Consider the following 21,129-nt stretch of genomic DNA (forward strand, 5'->3'; position numbering starts at 1 on the left):
CGCTTAACTGGGGCTCTCGCTTCCAGGGGTTGGTGTCCCGGTTTGGTTTGGCTTGGAGGGGATCTTAAATCTCATCTTGTTCCAACTGCCTGAAATGGGCAGGGACACCTTGCACTGTCCCTGTCCAGCCTGGCCTTGGGCACTGCCAGGGATCCAGGGGCAGCCACAGCTGCTCTGGGCACCCTGATAGCATTGCTGATGTGCAGGGGAATGGCATCCTTCATCCCTTCCTTCATCCCCTCTTTTATCTTCCTTCATCCCCTCCTTCATCCCTTCTTTCATGCTTTCCTTCATCCCCCTTCCTTTATCCCTTCCTTTACCCCTTCCTTCATCCCTTCATCTCCTGTTCTTTTCCTTCATCTCTTCTTCATCCCTTCCTTCACCCCTTTCTTCTCCCCTTCCTTTATCCCTTCATCCCCTTCCTTCATCCCTTCTTCATCCCCTCTTTTATCCCTTCCTTCGTCCCATCCTTCATCCCTTCCTTCACTCCTTGCTTCACCCCTTCCTTCGCCCCTTTATTTTTCCCTTCCTTTATCCCTTCATCCCCTCCTCCCTCCCCTCCTCCATCCCCTCCCCAGGTGTTTCTCCTGACACGTTCCAGGCTCTTTCCCGAGCCGGGTTCCTTCCCCGCGCTGTTCCCGACCCTCAGGTGACACCTGGGACAGCGGCCACCTGTGCTGCAGGGAGAAGCCACCCTGTGGCACATCTGCCACTGCACAGCTGAGAGTGGGGAACCACACAGGAGGTGAATTTGGGGTTTTTAGGATGTGTTTGCACAGCAGGGAAGCTCCAGCCCACCCCCTTTTCACCCCCAGCAGTGTAAAAAAGTGATAAATTGAGGCTGCAGGGAGCAGTGCCCTGCTGGAATTTATAAAAGTTGAGGGTTATTCCATAATTCTGACCATCATTATCTGCTGTTCTGCATCTCTGGTGCTGCCATACAAATACTTTAGGCAATGGTGAGTTGTTTGTCTCTTTTTTCCCCAAGAATAGATGTAGTGATGCTGTTGGATAATGATTCTGTGTTATTTTTTTAATAGAATAAAAGATTTGCATTTGTTTTTGGTGTCTGTCTAAGTGGTCTTGTGGCTGGCATAGAAACCACTAATTGCCTGTCTGAAGAATCTGGATTTTCTGCTCTTTGCCCTAAAATCTCCTGATGGAAGCTGCTTTCCAGTGTCTTAGAGAATGCCAGGCTGTTCTTTTCCTGATCTCTCTGGAGCCTGACCTGAAGCAGCCCCTTAACCCCAACCAGCATCTGCCCAAACGTGAGCTAGAGCTGCAAAAAGATTCCCTTAAAATTTAGAGGTGATTTCATCATCCTCAAACACAATTACTGCAAAAGTTGTTGGGTTCGTGCTGCTTTACCAGTTCTATTTGTGCATTTGGTTTTGGTGAAAAAAGCAGAGGAAACAGGTTTGTGATGCCAGTAAAAATGTGTATTTGCTTATAGCCAGGTTTTTCCTCCCTGGGAAAGTTCCTTGTGTGCAGGACCCACCCTGGAGCATGAGGCAATCTGGCTGTAATGTGAATTTCTGGTGTGAACACACAGTATCAGTGAGTCAACCCAAAATTGTATCGTCAGCCTGCTGGGGAAGCACTCTCAGTGCTAACACATCTAAAAGATACTCTTTAATAAAAACAAGCGCTGGAGATCTTAAAATGGGCAGGAAATTATCCAAAATAACTATTTCATCATTTCTAGGGGAGCAGAAGAACTGGCACTGAATCCAGAGTGTGAAATCATCAAATTTTCTGTTAATTTCCCTATTCATTAAACATCATCACTACTGTTGGCAGATAATTAAAAATCCACTTGTTGGCCAGCTGAGATGGGATTTTTCCAAGCAGGTTGCTTTGTGATGAAAACTTTAAATAAACTTTAGTATTTTTTTAGTTAAACACCTGGAATAAGGGGTTTTTTTAACTCTTAAGCTGTGTTTTTAATATCCTGGGCGTTATTACCCATTCCTGAAAGCTTTTCCTTTAAATGAGCACTTCTTGAAGAAAAGAAACAGAAAGCAGAAAAAGAAGATAAATTCTGGTTTTCTTTGTGCATGTTAAAGTGGAAAAAAGATTTAATTCTAAAATGCACAAAGATGTGGAGCTGGGTAAGGAGCCCATGCAGTTCACTAACAATAAAGAATATTTCTTTATTGCTTGGATTTTAAGTCCAGAACACGCTTTGAAGAGCTCCAGTCGTCTTTATTATGCACTCAGCAAGTTTAAGGTAACTTCTTTTTATCAAACCACTTTTAAACTCTTGCTTTGCTTTAATTCTATGCAGTGGACACTTAAAAATGGTAAAACACATCAGTTCTTTCTTTAATATATGAAAAAAGGATGAGAATCTGTTTTTTGAGCAGTATTTTATATGCATTTATACTCTTTAAGATGAGTAGAGAGTGCCAAATTTTACCTTAGAGTGGGAGTCTTTTTAGGAAAAACCCAGAGCTAAATGGTAAAACATCTTTAAACCAGATTTTTTGTATTTTTATGCCCACATTCCTTAGCACTGGCACCTGGGAATCTTGTAGGTTGGAAAATTAGAAGCAGTTTCATGTATTTGCCTCTCTTCCAGCTGGGAGATGGACAAGCACATCCTTGCTCTAAACCACTTTATTTCTTTATTTTCTTCTGCTGCTGTGCTGGAAATGAAGCAGGGAGTGAGGGTAATTTGATATAAAATCCTTTCAACGTTAATGAATCAGAAGAAAACATTATTTTGATGTGATCAGTGAGGTTTGGTGACTTGAGCTGCCCTTTGGAGCAGGTAAATCACCTCTGACAGATCCTGAGAAAGGTTTTAACCTGGCAGCTGGCTTTGGGTTTTGGTTTTGGTTGGTTTGTTTGTTTGTTGGTGTTTGGGTTGCTTTTGCTTTGTTTGGCCTTTGTTGGGGGAGATGTCAAATGGTGAAACCCTTTTCTAAAGCTGCATTTTGGGTTTGGGACCACCTTTCCTTTAGATCCAGTGCCACAGCTTGTTCTTGCTGAATTCCAGATGGAACTCCCAGAGCTGAGTTATTTTACAGGTGGAGACTGGGATTCCAGTCCTGTATGAATTATTAAATGGGATTCCAGTCTTATGGGAATTATTTTGCAGATTGATACTGGGATCCCGGTCCTGTGTGAGTTATTTTACAGTTTGAGACTGGAATTTCAGTCCTGTATGAATTATTAAATAGGATTCCAGTCCTGTATGAGTTATTTTACAGGCTAATACTGGGATTTCAGTCCTGTGTGAATTATTTTGCAGGTTCATATTGGGATCCCAGTCCTCTATGAGTTATTTTACAGTTTGAGACTGGGATTCCAATCCTGTGGGAATTATTAAATGGGATTTCAGTCCTGTATTAATTACTTTACAGGTTCGTACTGGGATTCCAGTCCTGTGGGAATTATTAAATGGGATTTTAGTCCTGTATTAATTATTTTACAGGTTGATACTGGGATTTCAGTCCTGTGTGAATTATTGAATGGGATCCCAGTCCTGTGGGAATTATTTTGCAGGTTGATACTGGGATTTCAGTCCTGTGTGAATTATTGAATGGGATTCCAATCTTGTATTAATTATTTTGATGATTGATACTGGAATTTCAGTCCTGTATGAATTATTTTGCAGTTTGAGACTGGGACTCCAGTCCTGTGGGAATTATTTTACAGGATGATATTGGGATTTCAGTCCAGGATGAATTATTTTACAGGTTGATACTGGGATCCCAGTCCTGTATGAATTATTTTGCAGATTGATACTGAGATTCCAGTCCTGTGGGAATTATTGATTGAGATTCCAGTCCTGTATGAATTATTTCGCAGGTTGATACTAGGATTTCAGTCCTGTATGAATTATTGAATTGGATTCCAATCCTGTATGAATTATTCTGCAGATTGATACTGGAATTTCAGTCCTGTGTGAATTATTTTGCAGTTTGACACTGGGATCCCAGTCCTGTGGGAATTATTTTACAGGTTGATATTGGGATCCCAGTCCTGTGTGAATTATTGAATGGGATTCCACTCCTGTGGGAATTTCAGAGGCAGCAGCTGAGTGTGTCACTCCCTCCAGCCCACTGGAGGTCCCAGTTTGAATATCCTGGATGTGAGTTGCATAAAAGGTTTTTGGGAATTGTAGTTGAAAAATTCACTTGTACCAAATACCTTCCATTGGTACCTGGAATAAATTTCTATTCCTTTTATTTTCTTTTCCTGATCACTCTGGAATCTGACCTAAAGCAGCCCCTAAACACCAACCAGCATCTGCCCAAACGTGAGGCAGAGCTGCAAAAAGATCTTCCTGGAACAGATTTTTAAAATAAACCCCATAGAATTAGAGTGTAATTTTGAAAATAGTGAGAAGGGTGAGGAATTATAGATATGGATTTATTCACCTTAAAATATTTTTGTGTCTTCTGAGCTTACATTTTACAAGGCATGGAGGGACAGGAGCCAGGGAATGGCTCCCAGTGCCAGAGGACAGGGATGGATGGGAGATTGGGAATTGGGAATTCCTGGCTGGGCTGGAATTGCCAGAGCAGCTGTGGCTGCCCCTGGATCCCTGGCAGTGCCCAAGGCCAGGCTGGACACTGGGGCACCCTGGGACAGTGGAATTGTCCCTGCCATGGCAGGGGTAGCACTGGGTGGGTTTAAATCCAACCCAAACCATTCCAGGATTCCATAATTAGGATTTGTGTCCACTGGCAAATTCCAAATGTATTTCTGTCAACAAGAGCTGTGTGTTCAGCTGCTTTGCTCTTTGTTTTTTTCTAAACTAAGTTCAGGAGCATCTCCCAGGGATTCTCCTTTTGGGTTTTCTCTGTGCTCCACACACAGTTAAACCCCACAGCTCTGCAGGCACCACATGTTGGGATAATCCTGGCTCTGGGCACTATTTGCATTTTCTAAAACAATTCCACCATTGCTCTGGACCACTCATCAGATTTCTAGAGCATGACTAAAGGGTTTATTCTTAGCAAATGTTGCACAGACAGATATAAAGGACCATTTTGAGGACTTTTTTTGAGTTTACATTAGTTCAGTGCTTCTGTATTTTTAAACATGTGGGAGTTTCTCTGTGGTGATGTGTGAGGTTGGGGTTGAGGTCAGGAGGTGCAGGGGTGTCCAGCTTTATTCCATGCATGTTTTCCATGGCAGGACCAGGCTCCCCTTGGGTTAGAATTATTTAATGTATTTTAACCTCATTATAATGGATTATTATTTAAGGCATTTTAATTTCATTAGCATCTATTATTGTGTAATGCATTATAATTCCAACAGGAAAGTTACTTGTTAAAAGAAATAGTTACATTTAGGTTTGAAATCTCTCAGGTCATTTAGCTTCTCATAAATACATTTATTTGAACTCAGAAGCCTGGACCTTTGCAGACCTACAGTTGCTCCAAACATGGATTTGAGTGACCTGGGCTAGTGGAAGGTGTCCCTGCCCATGGCAGGGATTTGGAATGTGAGGGTTTAAAGATCCCTTCCAACCCAAACCAGTGTGGGATTCTATGGATGCATCAGCCTGGAACCAAAGGGGGCTGCTCCTTTTATTTAAATCTTATTCTTTTCATGCTTTTTTGCATTGTAACAAAGTTGCTGACACAGGAATCTGTGGTTGCCAAACAGTAACAGGAGAGTTGTGAGCTGAAGGTGGATTTTAGATCCCAGGTGTTCAGCAGGAACACGGGGATTTCATTTGGCAGCTCCAGCAGAAGGAACACTTCCCACCTGTGTTGTTCAAGTGGGAATTTGTGTTTGCCTTGGCTTGGGGAGCAGGCACAGGAGTTACAAACCACCAGAGCTGTTGGCTGCTGGGATTCACCTCCCTGTGGTGCCTTTGGGCTCCATTCCCAATCCCAACCCCAAAGGTGGGTGCTGTTCCCATCTTCTCATCCTCTCGCCTCCTGCAGTGTCTCCTGCCCGCCTCCTCCCGCTCTCCCTGGGTTTCAGCTCTCTTTGCACAGTGCAGCCCTTATCTAATCAGTTCCAGAGGAGCTGTGCAGTCTGGGATTTGCTTTTCTAATGACCTCACTGATTGCCTCTGTGCCAGCCTTTCCCATCAGTGCTTCCTGAGGTTACTCATGTGCAAAACCTGCTTTTCCTGCCCCCATGGCTGTGCTGCTGTTCACAGGGGTCCCAGGACGAGGGAAGAGATGAGGAGCTGACTCTATGTTTCAGAAGGCTGATTTATTATTTTATGATATAATATTAAAACTATACTAAAAGAATAGAAGAAAGGATTTCATCAGAAGGCTAGCTAAGAATAGAATAGCAAAGAATGATAACAAAGGCTTGTGTCTCGGACAGAGGCTGAGACAGCTGGGCTGTGATTGGCCATTAATTAGAAACAACCACATGAGACCAATCACAGATGCACCTGTTGCATTCCACAGCAGCAGATAACCATTGTTTACATTTTGTTCCTGAGGCCTCTCAGCTTCTCAGGAGGAAAGATCCTAAGGAAAGGATTTTTCATAAAATGTGTCTGTGACACGTGGCCCTGCTCTCCTGACTTTCAATGTCACCTCAGTGACCACTTGGTTCATGGGGAAATGACTCTGAGGGCCTTCACTGTCTCCAGATATAGGAATTGTTCCCTGGCACAGGTGCCCAGAGCAGCTGTGGCTGTCCCTGGATCCCTGCAGTGTCCAAGGGATGGGGTTTGGGGCAGCCTGGGATGGTGCCAGGTGTCCCTGCCATGGCACAGGGCTGGGATGAGATGGGATTTGAGCTCCTTTCCACCCCAAACCATGCTGGGATTCAAAGTGCAGGTTGGACTAATTCAATGTGCCTCACTGAACTGTGCTCCTTGGGAAGGGTGGGGTGTAAAAAGTGGGCAGAGGGAGCCCCTGAGTGCTGAATTCAGAGCCCAGAGCAGCTCTCAGCTCCCTGTGAAGAGTTCTGGGAGATCTGGGAGTGTCAGGGTTTGCTGGAATCTGAAATGCAGGGAACTCTCAGAGCTTTGGGCCTGTGAGCCAAAGAGCAGAATTAAACCCAGGATTTGATCTGAGACCTTGGGAAAGGCTCCCAAACTGAGGTGCCAGAAGGGAGAATGTGGATTTGTAATTTAAAGTAGAGACACATTAAGTTCAGTGGAAGAAAGTTTCAAGTTTAGAGTTCAAGATAGAGAAATAAAAGTAGTTCCAGAGGTGAACAAGGAGTTCAGAATGCAGCACTGTGGGTTTGTGTGCCATGACATGAGTGGCTAAGAAAGCTCACACTGTAACATGGGTCCATAAGGCAAAATATTTAAGGATTGGGTGAAAAACATAAATATCCTTGTTGGCAGTGGTTTATTGGTCAATAACTCCTTTAAAGGTCTTGTACCTGAGGGCCTTGTGACCTTCTGAGCCATCAGTGAAGATGTGAGCCCAACTCACCCTTCCTGTACAAGATAAGGAAATAAATCACATCATCTAAAATCTCAGAGGTCCCATCTCTAACTCATTCCAAACTCCTTCAGAAATCCCCCAAGTGTAAATTCAGATGAGGGCACAGCCACCTCGTGGTGTTTCCCTCCCCTGTCACAGCCAGAGGCTGTGCTGGGCTCCCTCAGGCTTTATCTCAATTTCAACAAAGCATTTTATGGTTGGATCAAATCCAAACATTTCATTTTCCATCAGGTTTGAAGATTAAAATGCATATATATATATAGTTTGTGGATGTGTGAACAAACCCACTTTCAGCTTCTCCTTGACTCTATATAAAAGAAAACAATAATTAATTGGAGAAAGAAGAATTTTTGTGTATTTGTGTCATTATTAATGTTTTTTTCTGTGGGCACCAAGCAGCTTTCGCAGGAGATTTTAGGACAGCCTTTGATGCTGTTTCAGAGTCAGCTCCTTTCTGTACCACTCATCATTCCTGTTCACCCTCCCCTCAACTTCAATATACTGTAGGAGAAGATTATTTAAATAGCTAAAGATGGAAAAAAAAATCACATTTGCACCAAAGTGGTGGAGTAAGATGATTTTTAATACCCCTGTACAGTCAGTTGAGGGATAATTTTATTTTGCTAACCATGCTTCAGTAAAAAAGCCAAATGCTGTACGTAGATAAAAATTCTCTTTTCCTGAAGAGGCTGCTTCATGCTGTTCCTCTCTCAGCATGTTCTAGTCTGATTTAAGAAAGACAGGCCAGCCAGAAATTGCTGTGCTGGAAATAAAATAAGAAATCAGTGTGGTTATTTTAAAAAGGTTGACAGTGCATTTTTATTGGGGATTTCTCTTCAAGTATTTAAATATTTGTGGTTCTTTCTAAAGAATAATGCTTGAAAATTGGGAATATCAGTGCTGTCCCCTTTCAATGAATAATGGAACCTTTAAGTTGCTCCATTTGATTCCCTTTGTCCTCTGGAGCATCATCCAGATGAGGGATTAAAAATGCCTTTGGAGCAGATGTTTTGTGTTTCTTGTGGTCAGAGTTATCTTTAGGAGAGAAAAGATAAGGAATTAAAACACCGATTAAAAAAATAATAATTAAAAAATTAAAAAAAATTAAATGAGAAACTTCTTGTTCTGAAATCTCAGGTAATACTGGAATTCAATTTTCTGAAAATGTAGTTTTGAATATGAGTAGAAGACTGGGATATTTTTACCAAATATTTCAGGAAGGTGAATCCAAGTTTTTGTGGTGGAATTTGCTGCCTGCAGACTCAATGTGCACATCATGGATTTGGGAATTTTCTGTTCTTGGAGGTTTTTTAAATGAAAAATCTCTTGTTTTGCTCAAGTGCTCTCTGTGGAACAGCTGGAGCTTTCTGGATGTGTTTTCACTATCAAAATAATTTATTAAGTAAAAATATATTCAGGTGTTGTAGCCAAGCTGTTGGTTTGTCTCAGAAAAGGCTAAAAAGAATTTCCTTGCAGATCTCTATTTTTCTCTAATTTTTACCTCACTTTTTTGTCATTTCAAATGAAACCCTTTGATAATTTTTTTTCTACTCTGGACTTCTGCATTTCCCAAAGTCTGAGACCCAGAATTCCTGTGAATTCAAAATCCTGAATTCAAATCCTGAATTCAATCCTGAACTCAAAATTAACCCTGCCATTATATTGGTTTAAAAAAAAAGGAAATAAGATCAGGTTGTTTCTAGTTTTAATACCATTTATCTCCATGAAAAGTTTTCATCCTCATCTTTTCTCAACAGACTCCTTGCTCTGAGGATTAATAATATCTCACTGAGAAGGAATTTTGAGGAGAAGCTTTTGAGGATTTTCATCAAATGCTCAGTGGAAGGGTGGGAGAATAGGGAAAAGTTGAAAGGCAAGAGAAGGAGCAGTTTAGGAATTTCAGTGTAAAATAAAATTATGTCCCCAGAAAGGGCTTAAGGCCAATTTTAAATGTCACCCTTGCACCTGTTATTTAATTTCTTTTCATTGGAACAACTTGGACTAAACCTGTGTAAATGACACTAAAAATTAGTTAGTTCTGCTAATCCTAATCTCTCTTTAATGACTCCAGACACTGCTATTTCATAGATAAAACAGGTAAAAAATCTGATTTCTGTGCTCCCTTCTGCTCAGACCTTGCAGCAGAGCTCTGGCTCATCAGTGCAACACCTTGTGGGTTGTAAAGGGTATTTTGACCCTTAAAAGAAACAATTCCCAGACAGAATTCAGCCTGGGCAGCTCTGGTGTGTTTATTCCATGCCAGTTTATATAATTGTGCTCAGATATTTCAGTGTGGAGCAGAGATCAGTGGATGTCCCTTCTGTGAGTACCATCCCCAGGAACTCCTCCTGCTTTTTTCCATACCCCGAGTGTTGATCAGTCTCTCCTTGCTTTTCCAGTCCCCTCAGTCAGGATTTGGGGAGTTCTCTGAAGAATAAATGTTCTCAGTCAGGATTTGGGGAGTTCTCTGAAGAATAAATGTTCTCAGTCAGGATTTGGGGAGTTCTCTAAAGAATAAATGTTCTCAGTCAGGATTTGGGGAGTTCTCTGAAGAATAAATGTTCTCCCCTTGATCCAGTGGCATCTCATTGGATCAGCTGGTGCACAGCTTTTATTACATAGCGTTTTTGTTTTGCTCTGAAAAACACTGTCTTGAAATGGAATTGGTTTTTTCTTCTCAGCATTTATGTCAGAATGACTTCTCTGAAAGCCAGGGAGTGCAGAAGCACCTCTGGGAGCTTTCAGGATGCTGCAGACTCATTTCAAGAGGCAGCTGAGCTTCCAAATCCCCTGGGGAGAGTTGTCTCAACCAGGAGATGTTGGGCTTTGTTCTTGGTTTTGCTCCTTTTGAAGGAAAATTGAGTCCAGGACTTAGAGAGGGCCACGGAGGTGATTTGGGGGATGGAACAGCAATGAGGGAAGGCTGGGAGAGCTGGGAATGTTCATCGTGGAGGAGAAGGCTCCAGAGAGAGCTCAGAGCCCCTGGCAGGGCCTGAAGGGGCTCCAGGAGAGCTGGAGAGGGACTGGGGACAAGGGATGGAGGGACAGGAGCCAGGGAATGGCTCCCAGTGCCAGAGGGCAGGGATGGATGGGAGATTGGGAATTGGGAATTCCCAGATTTGCTGGGGCTGCCCCTGGATCCCTGGCAGTGCCCAAGGCCAGGTTGGACACTGGGGCTTGGAGCAGCCTGGGGCAGTGGGAGGTGTCCCTGCCATGGCAGGGGTGGAATGGGATGGGTTTAAGGTGCCTCCTAATCCAGGATTCCATAATTTTGTTCCTAAAGTGAAGCTGAGATTCCCTGGCACTGTGGAAGGAGGGCTCTGTGCTCCTCTGCTGCTCCTCAGCCTTGCTGCACATCCATGTGCTCCCAAGGAAGTTTAGGGGATGTGCTGTTTGTGAAAGTTTGTGGCATGAGCTGGTCACAGCTGGGAACTGAAGTCAGGTACAAATAAAATCATTTTCTGTGCAGTGAAGTCTGAAATAAGTGACTGGAGGGAGAACAGCTGAGGTCTGATCAGGGAATGGGAGTTCCCATCTTCTCCTGATCTTCCTCCTCTCCTGACTGCTCCTGTTCTTGTCAGTTCTCTGGAGCACCATTGAGGGTTCACTGCAGGGACACAGAATTTCACTGGATCTCCTTGCTGGGTCCTGCTCTTGCTGCAGTGCTGCTCCCTGGGACACGTGGCAGGACCTGAACCCAGCGCTTCCTGGTTTGCCATTGTTTTGTGAATTAAACTCTCACGTTCAGGAAGAACACAAAATGCCCTGGCTGTTGTTGGAAACCTGCCTTAAGGAGGAGCTTTCAAGGAGTGGGTTTGGTTTTCTTGAGGATTTTTTCTTTCTTTTAGGATCTTGTGTCAGCTGGGAATCAGTTGTGTAAAGCAGAGATTCGTGTTAGAGGCACAGAAAGCAAAATTACATCTACAGGGCTATAAAATAACTTTGTAACAAGACTGGGCAGCTGGATTCTAGCTCACAGAGGGCAGGGTTAGATGGGAAATTGGGAATTCTTGGCTGGGAGGGTGGGGAGACCCTGGAATAGAATTCCCAGAGCAGCTGGGGCTGCCCCTGGATCCCTGGCAGTGCCCAAGGCCAGGCTGGACATTGGGGCTTGGAGCACCTGAGCCAGTGGGAGGTGTCCCTGCCATGGCAGGAGACGAACAGGATGCTCTTGAAGGTCCTTTCAAACCCAGACCATTCTGGGATTCTCCTTAATTTGGAGGAAGCCCTCAGAGCCCCTCAGTTTTTGGGACCTGCTCCCTGGGCTTTGGAAGGGGCTGTACTTTTATTTCAGAGCATCAGAATTCAACTCAAAGATGTTTCTGTCTTGCCACCCCATTTATCCTGTGAATACCAATGTGAGTGTGTCACATGAGTTTTTGGAGGTGATTTACATGGGATTTGTATGGGGAGAGGAGGGAATTTCCCTGGATTGTCTTCCTCACAAATCTTTTGGCCGTAGTTTGAGATCTAGTGAGCACTTTCCTGACTGAGAGGCTGCCAGGGAAAGCTGAGTGTGGACACCAACCCCTGAGTGCTTTTTTTTGTTCTTTTTAAGGTGGGATGGTTTGACTGGGGGGATTTTTAGTAGCAAAAGAGCCCTGCTGACCCAGGATGAGTTAATTGTGGCCCTTCCTGTAAGGGCACGTGCTGAGTTTGCCTGCTTTGGGTGTTCTGGTCTAGTTTAGCCTGGGAAAGCAAAGCTGGGATTAATCTCCATGAAGTGAGATAAGAGGAATTATCCTGCCTTGCCTTGGAGAGAGGAGGGAAGCAGCTTTTCCTTGCTCTTCCCTGGTGGGTCTGGGCTGCTCTCTGTTCAGTGCCCCAGGCAGGGTGAGCTGCTGCTGCAGGCAGTGACTCCATCATTCATTTATTCATCACATTTCTAGGGTTGGTAACGTCAGTGCAGTTACTCATCCAGGCATGAGTAACTCCCAGGTACCCACAGGGATGGTTTCACTCCAGTGCTGGCAGAAATCTGCCTTGCCTTGACACTCCTCCCCACCATCATGGCAAAACACAGAGTCTGGAATTCCACAGAGGTGCCAGCTTGGCAGGAATGGGAATTACCACCTTAACTCCAGAGGAAAACTTGTGAGAAACATAAAAAGTGTGTGAATTTGCAGCACTGTAATCCACAGCTATCCTGCTTTTGGTGGGATTCCTTTATAGGCCCAGCTTTCCATGAAAAAAATCCTCATTTGTGATATTTGCAGGGTCCCCAGGACAAAGGAGGAAATTATGGATCTGGCTCCATGTTCTTAGAAGGCTGATAAGAGATATGATATATGATGTATGATATTACATTATACTGTATTCCATTATACTATATTACATTATATTATATTACATTTTACTATATTATATTATTATTACATTGTATTTATTATTACATGATATTTAATAAATTTAATATATATTTAATTTAATGTATATAATTTAAATATAGATTTAATTTAATATATTTAATATTATCATTACATTATATATTATTATTACATTATACTATACTATACTAAGACTATACTAAAGAATAGAAAAAGGATACAGACAGAAGGCTACAAAGAATGATAATGAAAACTGGTGACTCCTTCCAGAGTCCCAACACAGCCTGACTGTGCTTGGTCATTAAGTTAAAACAACTCACATGAAACCAATGAAACAATGACCAGTTGGATAAACAATGTCCAAAGCACATTCCACAGCAGCAAAACACAGGAGAAGCAAATGAGATAATTATTGTTTTCTTTTTTCTCTGAGGCTTCTCAGCTTCCCAGGAGAAGAATCCTGTGCAAGGAGGATTTTTCAGACAATGTGATGGTGACACTAATTCTCTGAATTGCTTTGGCCAGGTGCAGCAGCAGGTTCACCCCAACCTGTCAGCAAAGGAGGATTCCCTGTACTACATTGAGGAGCTGATCCTGCAGCTGCTGAACAAGCTGTGCATCGCCCAGCCACGCACTGTGCAGGACGTGGAGGTAGGACTGGGGCTCAGAAACCAGCCTTGGCCTCTGGAATTGCTGAAATTATTGGGGATATTTTGGGCAATGCAGGCTGCAAGCCCAGAGGGTTGAATTTGCAGGGTGCCCAGGATGGAGGAAATGATGAATCTGACTCTGTGTTCTTAGAAGGCTGATCTATTCTATTCTATTCTACTCTATTCTATTCTATTCTATTCTATTCTATTCTATTCTATTCTATTCTATTCTATTCTATTCTATTCTATTCTATTCTATTCTATTCTATTCTATTCTATTCTATTCTATTCTATTCTATTCTATTCTATTCTATTCTATTCTATTCTATTCTATTCTATTCTATTCTATTCTATTCTATTCTATTCTATTCTATTCTATTCTATTCTATTCTAATTATCATTTAAAGAATAGAGAAAGGATACAGACAGAAGGCTTAACAAGAATGATAATGAAAACTCTGACTCTCTCTTCCAGACTCCCAACACAGCTGGGCTGTGATTGGTCATTAAGTAAAAATAATTCACATGAAACCAATCAAATAATGACCGGTTGATAAACAATCACCAAACCACATTCCAAAGCAGCAAAACACAGGAGAAGCAATCAGATAATTATTGTTTTCCTTTTTCTCTGAGGCTTCTCAGCTTCCCAGGAGAGAAATCCTGGCAAAGGGATTTTTCAGAAAATGTGCCAGTGACACCCAGAGCTTCCTGACACGACTTTGTGGCTGTCCCTGGATCCCTGGCAGTGCCCAAGGCCACGCTGGATGGGTTTGGAGCAGCCTGGGATAGTGGAGGGTGTCCCATGGCAGGGGTTGGAACTGGATGAGCTTTAATGTCCCTTCCAATCCAAACTATTCAGGGATTCTCTGATTCTATTTAGATTTTTAAAGCAAATTTAACTGGAAACTCATTTTTTTACCCAGTGCTCCAGGATGGAAATTGTGGGAATTTTTCCTCTTTGAGTGTGGGGAATTGAAAATCTGCAATTAGAATTTGGGAAGGATTCTGCCAAGTCCTGCTCCATCCCAGCCCAGGAGCTGCTTTAGCTGCACCTGTGGTTTGGAGGATCTGAGCTTGGAGCTGCTGTAAATTCCTCCTGTAAATGCAAAATGCTTCCAAGGATTTCCTGCTGTTGAATCCACAATAAATTTAAGAATTTTTCCTACGTTTTTGACATCAATATGCACAAAAAAAATTTAAATATTTCAGTGAAAGGTTACTGTTGTCAGGCCTGGGTTGTGCACCTGAGGGAGTAGAGTTGGATGTTCCTGGGACTTTATTGGGCTCACTGAGGCTCTTGTATTATTGCAGCTGTCAGCTTTTGGGTCAGCATTCCAAAATGAGGGTTTAATGGAGTCTGGAGGGAGAAAATGCTTCCATGTGGCTGTGCCCCAATGGAGCTTTGTAGAGCATTAATTTTACATCAATCTGCAGGTCCAGGATTTTCAGCCTCATCCAAAATAATGTCTTTGTATGGGATCCTCTACGTGGAAATTAAAAATTACATATATATATATATATATATAGATATATAGATATATATATATGACTATAAATTATATGTGTGTTACAATTAATATATGTCTGTATTAATATAAATTATATGTTTGTGTCATGGGAATGAAAGAAAATTTTATATATACTTAAATGTATATAATTGTATATTTTAGTATATATGTATGAAATGTATATATTTATGTTAATAATATATATATATAAAATAAATATTTTATATTTTTAAATATATATATGTATGTATGTATGTATGTATGTATGTATGTATTAGCCCAATCATTGCCCAAAGGGTTTTAGATTTTTATTAGATGCCCTTTATTCAGCATGAATTATTAATTTATGGGGATTTTTTAATACTGTTGCATGAAGATTATTATATCACTAAATTAAAAGCAAAATTTAATAGTTCCTGAAGAACTCTTGGGATTGGATCTGCTCCTCAGCTGTTTTTAGCTGTAAAGGGAAAACATGAGAGCTGTGATCTCTGAAGTTTATCCTAAGATATTTACATAACAGCCTGCAGCTAATGGAACTGTTTGTCCAAGATGTTGTCCTTAAGTATTTGCCAGATCAAGGTCTAAAAATCTCAAATTAAAAATGTTTTATAAATAGAAGCAGCCCTTCAAATGGTTCCTAAAGGAACAGAGGGAAGCAGTGTTGGAGCACAGCAGGCTCGTGTTGGGTTGGATATTGGGAAGGAATTCCCGGCTGGGATGGAATTCCCAGAGCCTGGCACAGTGAAAAGTGGCACTGGATGGGATTTAAGTCCCTTCCAACCCAAACCAGTCTGGAACTCCCATGATTTTAAGCTGGAGGATGGCTGAATGCCAGCTTAGCTCCATTTTTGGGAGGATGTCCTGGTAGGATCCCAAGGAAGGGTCATTTGGGGGCTGCTCTCCAGGTGGGAATGTCCCCTGGGGGCTGGTCAGAAAGCTGGGCATTAAATGGACACTGCAAAGGTTTAAAAGCTGCCTCTAAGAAAATCTGCTTTTCTGTTAGGTCTTGGGATATGTGCAAAAGTCATTCAATCAAAGGGGCATAAAAATTACACCATTTTTTTCCAGCTCATCCTTCAGCTTTTCATTCCTGCCATAAACTTGATCTGATGTAGGGCAAGTTACACTCTTTTCTCAAATGGGAACAATATCAATTTGGGGTTTTTTGTAGGCTGTAGACTGTTCAGTACTTCCTGATGGTGTTTGCATTTTGGGATCCTGGCTCACAGAATAGTCTGGGTTAGAAGGGATCTTAAAAACCATCCATATCCAACTCCCTACCATGGCAGGAACATCTTCCACTGAAGTGGAGACTGAAACCTCCCTGCTGCTCTTGAAAAGATCAGAGATTTTAGGAGGTTTGAAGGATTCTTGGTGCTCAGGGGAGGGAGCTTGTTCAGCATTGCTGAAAGAGAGAAGCTGAGTTGGGTAAGGAGAGAACAATTAGGAGAACATGTTGCAAACACTGAGGAGGAGGATCATTGCCTGTCCTGGAGGGGAAGTATTTTGCTGTGCTGATTTATTTAAACCTCCCTGGTGGCTGTGGCTGGGCTCAGAGCTGTCTGTGTTGGCAGGAGCGGGTTCAGAAGACGTTTCCCCACCCCATAGACAAGTGGGCCATCGCTGACGCTCAGTCGGCCATCGAGAAACGGAAAAGGAGGAACCCCCTCCTGCTGCCTGTGGACAAAATCCATCCCTTACTGAAGGTACCTCTCACCTTTCCTGCTCCCCAGCATGACCTTTCTTGTATTTCTTGAATTTGTATGAAATTAAAAAGTTTCTCTTCTTGGCAGAGGGAGTAAAGAATCACCACAAAGCTGAATTTATTGTAGTGTGTAGTAAAAGTAAATCCTGAAATTCATCACCTTCATTACATCCATGTGTTAATCCATTACTCTACTTTGAAATAGGATTAGTTAGTTTTTAACATAAACAAAACTCAAATACCTTCCCTACTTCAGCAGGGCTGCTTTGATGCCTTTATTTGTTTCAAAATGCTGCAGAAGCCCAAATAGAAGAAGAGGGAACAGCAGATCCTGTTCCTTGTGTACTGTCAACCAAGATGTGTCAGTGTCCTTTCAGTCACTGCTGAATGTCACTGCTGCCTCAGGTTTAAAAATCAAGAGATCTGCAGAGGTGTTTCCAGCTGTTGAGAAAACTTAAGCAGAAATTAAAGCACTTTTTCAGGTCTCCTTGCTGTGTTCACTTACACAACATCTCAATTCCTGAGGACTAATGAGAGGGGGAGGGATGTGAAGAGAGGACACAGCATTAAATGAGATCTTCCTAAACACCACTGGTGTTCCTTGGTGAAATCTGGTTTAGAAGTGTGAAAACAGGCCCAGAATGTGATTTTTAGAGGATGCACCAACACATAATGAGAACAAGTCTGCCTTATTCAAATGCACCAAGTCAGCTGCATTCATTGGCAGCTGAAAGGCTGCAGGGTGCAAGCTGTGCAGGACATGGAGCACGTTCCCAGGGATGATGTCCTACATTTTGTCTCTTCAGACCTCCATTATTAAAGTTCCATTGTTTTATGGAGTGCAGAGTGCTCAGTTGGCATGGCAGGGGGTGGAGGAGATGATCTTTAAGGTCCCTTCCCACCCAAAATTCCTTGAAAGTGAAGCCTACTCTGTTCTCAAGAGTCCACATTAGGGTCAGAGTCCTGCAATAAGCACAGACAGAGATGGAAATTTAAATACAGGAATAATTCCACTCAAGTCTCTTCCTTAAATTAATTCTATTTTTAGGACTGTCATTTTTAGAAGAGGGATTATTTCAAGTTCTGTAGCTTTTCCTCTCTTAAAATACTGCAAAATAACACAAGTATTTACAAGCATCTCCTTGCAGGCAGATGTTCCAATTTCCATTTGATGTCCTCAGCCCTGGGTGTTCCATTACTGTAAATTATCACCACAGCCAAAATCCATTTCAGTAGAAAATTCAATGTGTTCATTGTCATTCTAGACAAATTTCTGGAATAAATTCCATTTGTTTTCTCTTGTTTTCACTTTGCAGGAGGTCCTGGGCTACAAGGTGGATTACCATGTCTCTCTCTATATCGTGGCTGTCTTGGAATACATCTCAGCTGACATTTTAAAGCTGGCTGGAAATTATGTTTTCAATATCCGACACTTTGAGATCTCCCAGCAGGACATTAAAGTATCAATGTGTGCTGATAAGGTAAGGGCTTGGGATTAAAACAGTGTTTAGAGGTGATTTGTTCCATTTTAGTTGATCTGGAAGGTGTGTTCAAAGGAGGATCAGTGGGAGAGCTTCTCTCCTTCTTCATGCCAGACCTGTCACAGCAAAAATTTTAAGTCAAAGGCAAAGCTTCTCTCCTTGTTCATGGCAGATCTGTCACAGCAGAAATTTAAGTGGAGCCTGCATAAATTTTGGAACAGCAGGAGCCTTTACAAGCAGTATAAGGCCAGAAATGGATGTTGTCCTTCATTTCTCTGCTGTCACACCCTCCTGATGTCACTTTGTCATGGCAGCTCTCCTTCCTAGCACAGAAAAGACCTTTAGTTTTCATGCCCGTTAAAATGAGAAACATTTTTGTTCGGTTTTATCTTCAGCAGGAGGTTTTGTCCAAGGCTTATGCAAGATTCCTTGTTTTCCAAGTTGATTCTGCATGAATTGTAACTTGTTTTCTAGGTCGTGCTCACTTCCAAGGGGGAGAATGGCTTTGGCAAGTGCTGCAGCCTCCTGCTGCCAAAGTTGAAATATTACTCCCTTGTGAAAGTGAACACAGCAAGGATTGTATTAAAAACTCCAAGGATTTCTCTGAACACATTGAAATAGCTGAGCTGGAGGCACGTGTGAAGGCCTGGCTGGGTGTAATTCCTGGATTTCTTTGGCAGGTTTTGATGGATATGTTTGATCAGGATGAGATTGGGTTGGTTTCTCTGTGTGAGGATGAGCCCTCTTCTTCTGGGGAGCTCAACTACTACGACCTGGTGAGAAATGAGATTGCAGAAGAGAGGCAATACCTGAGGGAGCTCAACCTGATCATCAAAGTATTTCGGGAAGCTTTTCTGTCCAACAGGAGACTCTTCACACCTCATGTGAGTCCTTCATTGATCAGCAATGCTAATTGCTCCATTAGCAGCCAGAACTTACCCATTTTGCATTAACTGTAGGAGGTGAAATCAAATTTGATTTATTGGCTGTCAGTGAATAATGAGAGTTGGCTGTGTGTGAAATCCAGTGGGGGAACTGCCATTAATGGGAATGGAGTTTAATGGACACAATTCCCTGTCAGATCCAGCAGCAGCTGGATTTGGTTATTTAGGTAGTAGTTTCACTTTTGCTTAAGACAAAAATTGTCATCTACCTGCATGTGCAGTGAATGCTTGAACTGACATCTACAGGCTACCCCTTATGTGGAGAAATTCCAATTAAAACAGCCCTTGGCTGTGGATTCTCTCACTGTGAAGGAGTTGGAGAAATGATTGAAATATTTGATTGAAATTGTCCTTGTGGCAAATTCTGTTCTCAGGAGGAGTAAGGAGGGATTGGTGGATCCTTCACAGGCCAGCAGAACCTGAGCTGGGATTTGTAGGTGGTACCAGCAGGTTCAGAAGAGGCAGCAGGAGCCATTCCCATCCCATGGATGTGGAAGTCCTTAGGAGCTGATGGAATTGTGCAGATGTGGGGTGGAATTCCAGTGAAGATGATGGGAGCAGAAGGGAGCCATGCTTGGGAGCTGAGGAATATTTTTCTGGGAATGGGAAATTTCAGGATTTCATGTTCCCACAAGAGGGTTCCCATGCTCTGTGCACTGCCTGGAGGTCAGTGGGAAGTTGGGGCAGAGAAATTTCTGAGCAGGGAATTCAGAGGAGGAATCCAAGACACTGAACTGGGGAAGGGACTCCCTCATTGAGTGTGGGGAATTGAAAATCTACAATTAGAATTTGGGAAGGATTCTGCCAAGTCCTGCTCCATCCCAGCCCAGGAGCTGCTTTAGCTGCACCTGTGGTTTGGAGGATCTGAGCTTGGAGCTGCTGTAAATTCCCCCTGTAAATCAGCTCCTTCCTCCTGTCTTGGGTGGGACAAGAGGAGCAGAGGGAGCAGGGAGGGCCAGGAGTGCTTTTCCAGCAGCTCCTGGGAAGGATGCTCTGGAAATTGGGCAAGGCTGGATGGGCTCAGGGAAGCCTGGAGGGCTGGGAACACCACAGAGCTTCACTTTTCCTGCTTTCTGATGGTTCCTATCTGCTGGAACCCTGGGAATTGCTGGGAATTTCAGACTTTCTGTGCTGCCAGGCTGTGACCCCCAGGAGAACACTGCGCTGACCTGAGGCCCTGGAGGAGCTTCCAAAATGAAATGATAGAACTGGGATTGTGGGTGTGGGGTTTGGATAGAAGTGTGTGACATCACAGGGTGGAAAACTTGGAGCTTGGGGTTTTAGAGTACAGAAATATATATAAAAAAAGATAGAAGTTTTAGGGTGGAGGCTGCTCCTTCACCTTCTTCTCCATGGGTTTGGGGTGGTTTTGTGTAATTGGATAAAAAAGTCCCCATTGCAGGCAGGGGTGGTTGGTTATTGGGTTAAAAGTGAAAATAATTGAGGTGTCATTTCTTAATGGGACAGTTTATCCCTAAAAGGCCTTGGAGAGAGAGAGATGGGGCTCCATTTTTAGTTTGTTAAGAGTGAAGTGCTGCAGAACTCAGGGTTTGTGAGACTGGGACAGAGATAAGAACTAATAAACATCTGAGTCCCAACAAGAAATACCATCTTGCACATTTAATCCCAGCCTTGGCAAAAAAGAAATTAAGACTCAACACCTCTCCATTTACCTCCTGGTTCAGACAAAACCCACTCCAATATTTACATGCTCCAAATAAATCATCCCAGGCAGGACTCAGCCCTGTTTTGTGTTTGCAGGACATTGATGTGATATTCAGCAACATTTCAGACATCCACGAGCTGACAGTGAAGCTTTTGGGCCTGATTGAGGACACTGTGGAAATGACAGATGAAAGCAGCCCTCACCCTCTGGCTGGCAGCTGCTTTGAGGACCTGGCAGAGGTTTGGTGTTTGATTTGGTTGGTTTAGGGGGGTTTTTTATGTTTGTTTTTATTAAATCACTCACATTGGGTGTAGTGGTTTTGTGACAGTGTGCACAGGGGTGTGAGGATGAGGGAAGAGACGAGGATCTGACTCCATGTTTCAGAAGGCTGATTTATTATTCTATGATATATATTATATTAAAACTATACTAAAAGAATAGAAGAAAGGAT

General features: G+C 42.7%; 1 protein-coding gene across 1 annotated transcript in view; it reads left to right on the top strand.

Annotated features, from left to right (window-relative positions):
* The window catches only part of SOS2 (SOS Ras/Rho guanine nucleotide exchange factor 2), a 54,776-nt gene that overhangs the window by 4,677 nt on the left and 28,970 nt on the right, over window positions 1-21,129 (top strand). The window contains 5 exon segments of the mRNA XM_031066217.1: window positions 13,169-13,369; window positions 16,457-16,588; window positions 17,904-18,068; window positions 18,749-18,952; window positions 20,774-20,917. Of these exon segments, the coding sequence (XP_030922077.1) occupies window positions 13,169-13,369; window positions 16,457-16,588; window positions 17,904-18,068; window positions 18,749-18,952; window positions 20,774-20,917 (846 nt within the window).

The sequence above is a fragment of the Geospiza fortis genome, unplaced genomic scaffold, assembly GCF_000277835.1.
Source record: "Geospiza fortis unplaced genomic scaffold, GeoFor_1.0 scaffold23, whole genome shotgun sequence".
Lineage (NCBI taxonomy): Eukaryota > Metazoa > Chordata > Aves > Passeriformes > Thraupidae > Geospiza > Geospiza fortis.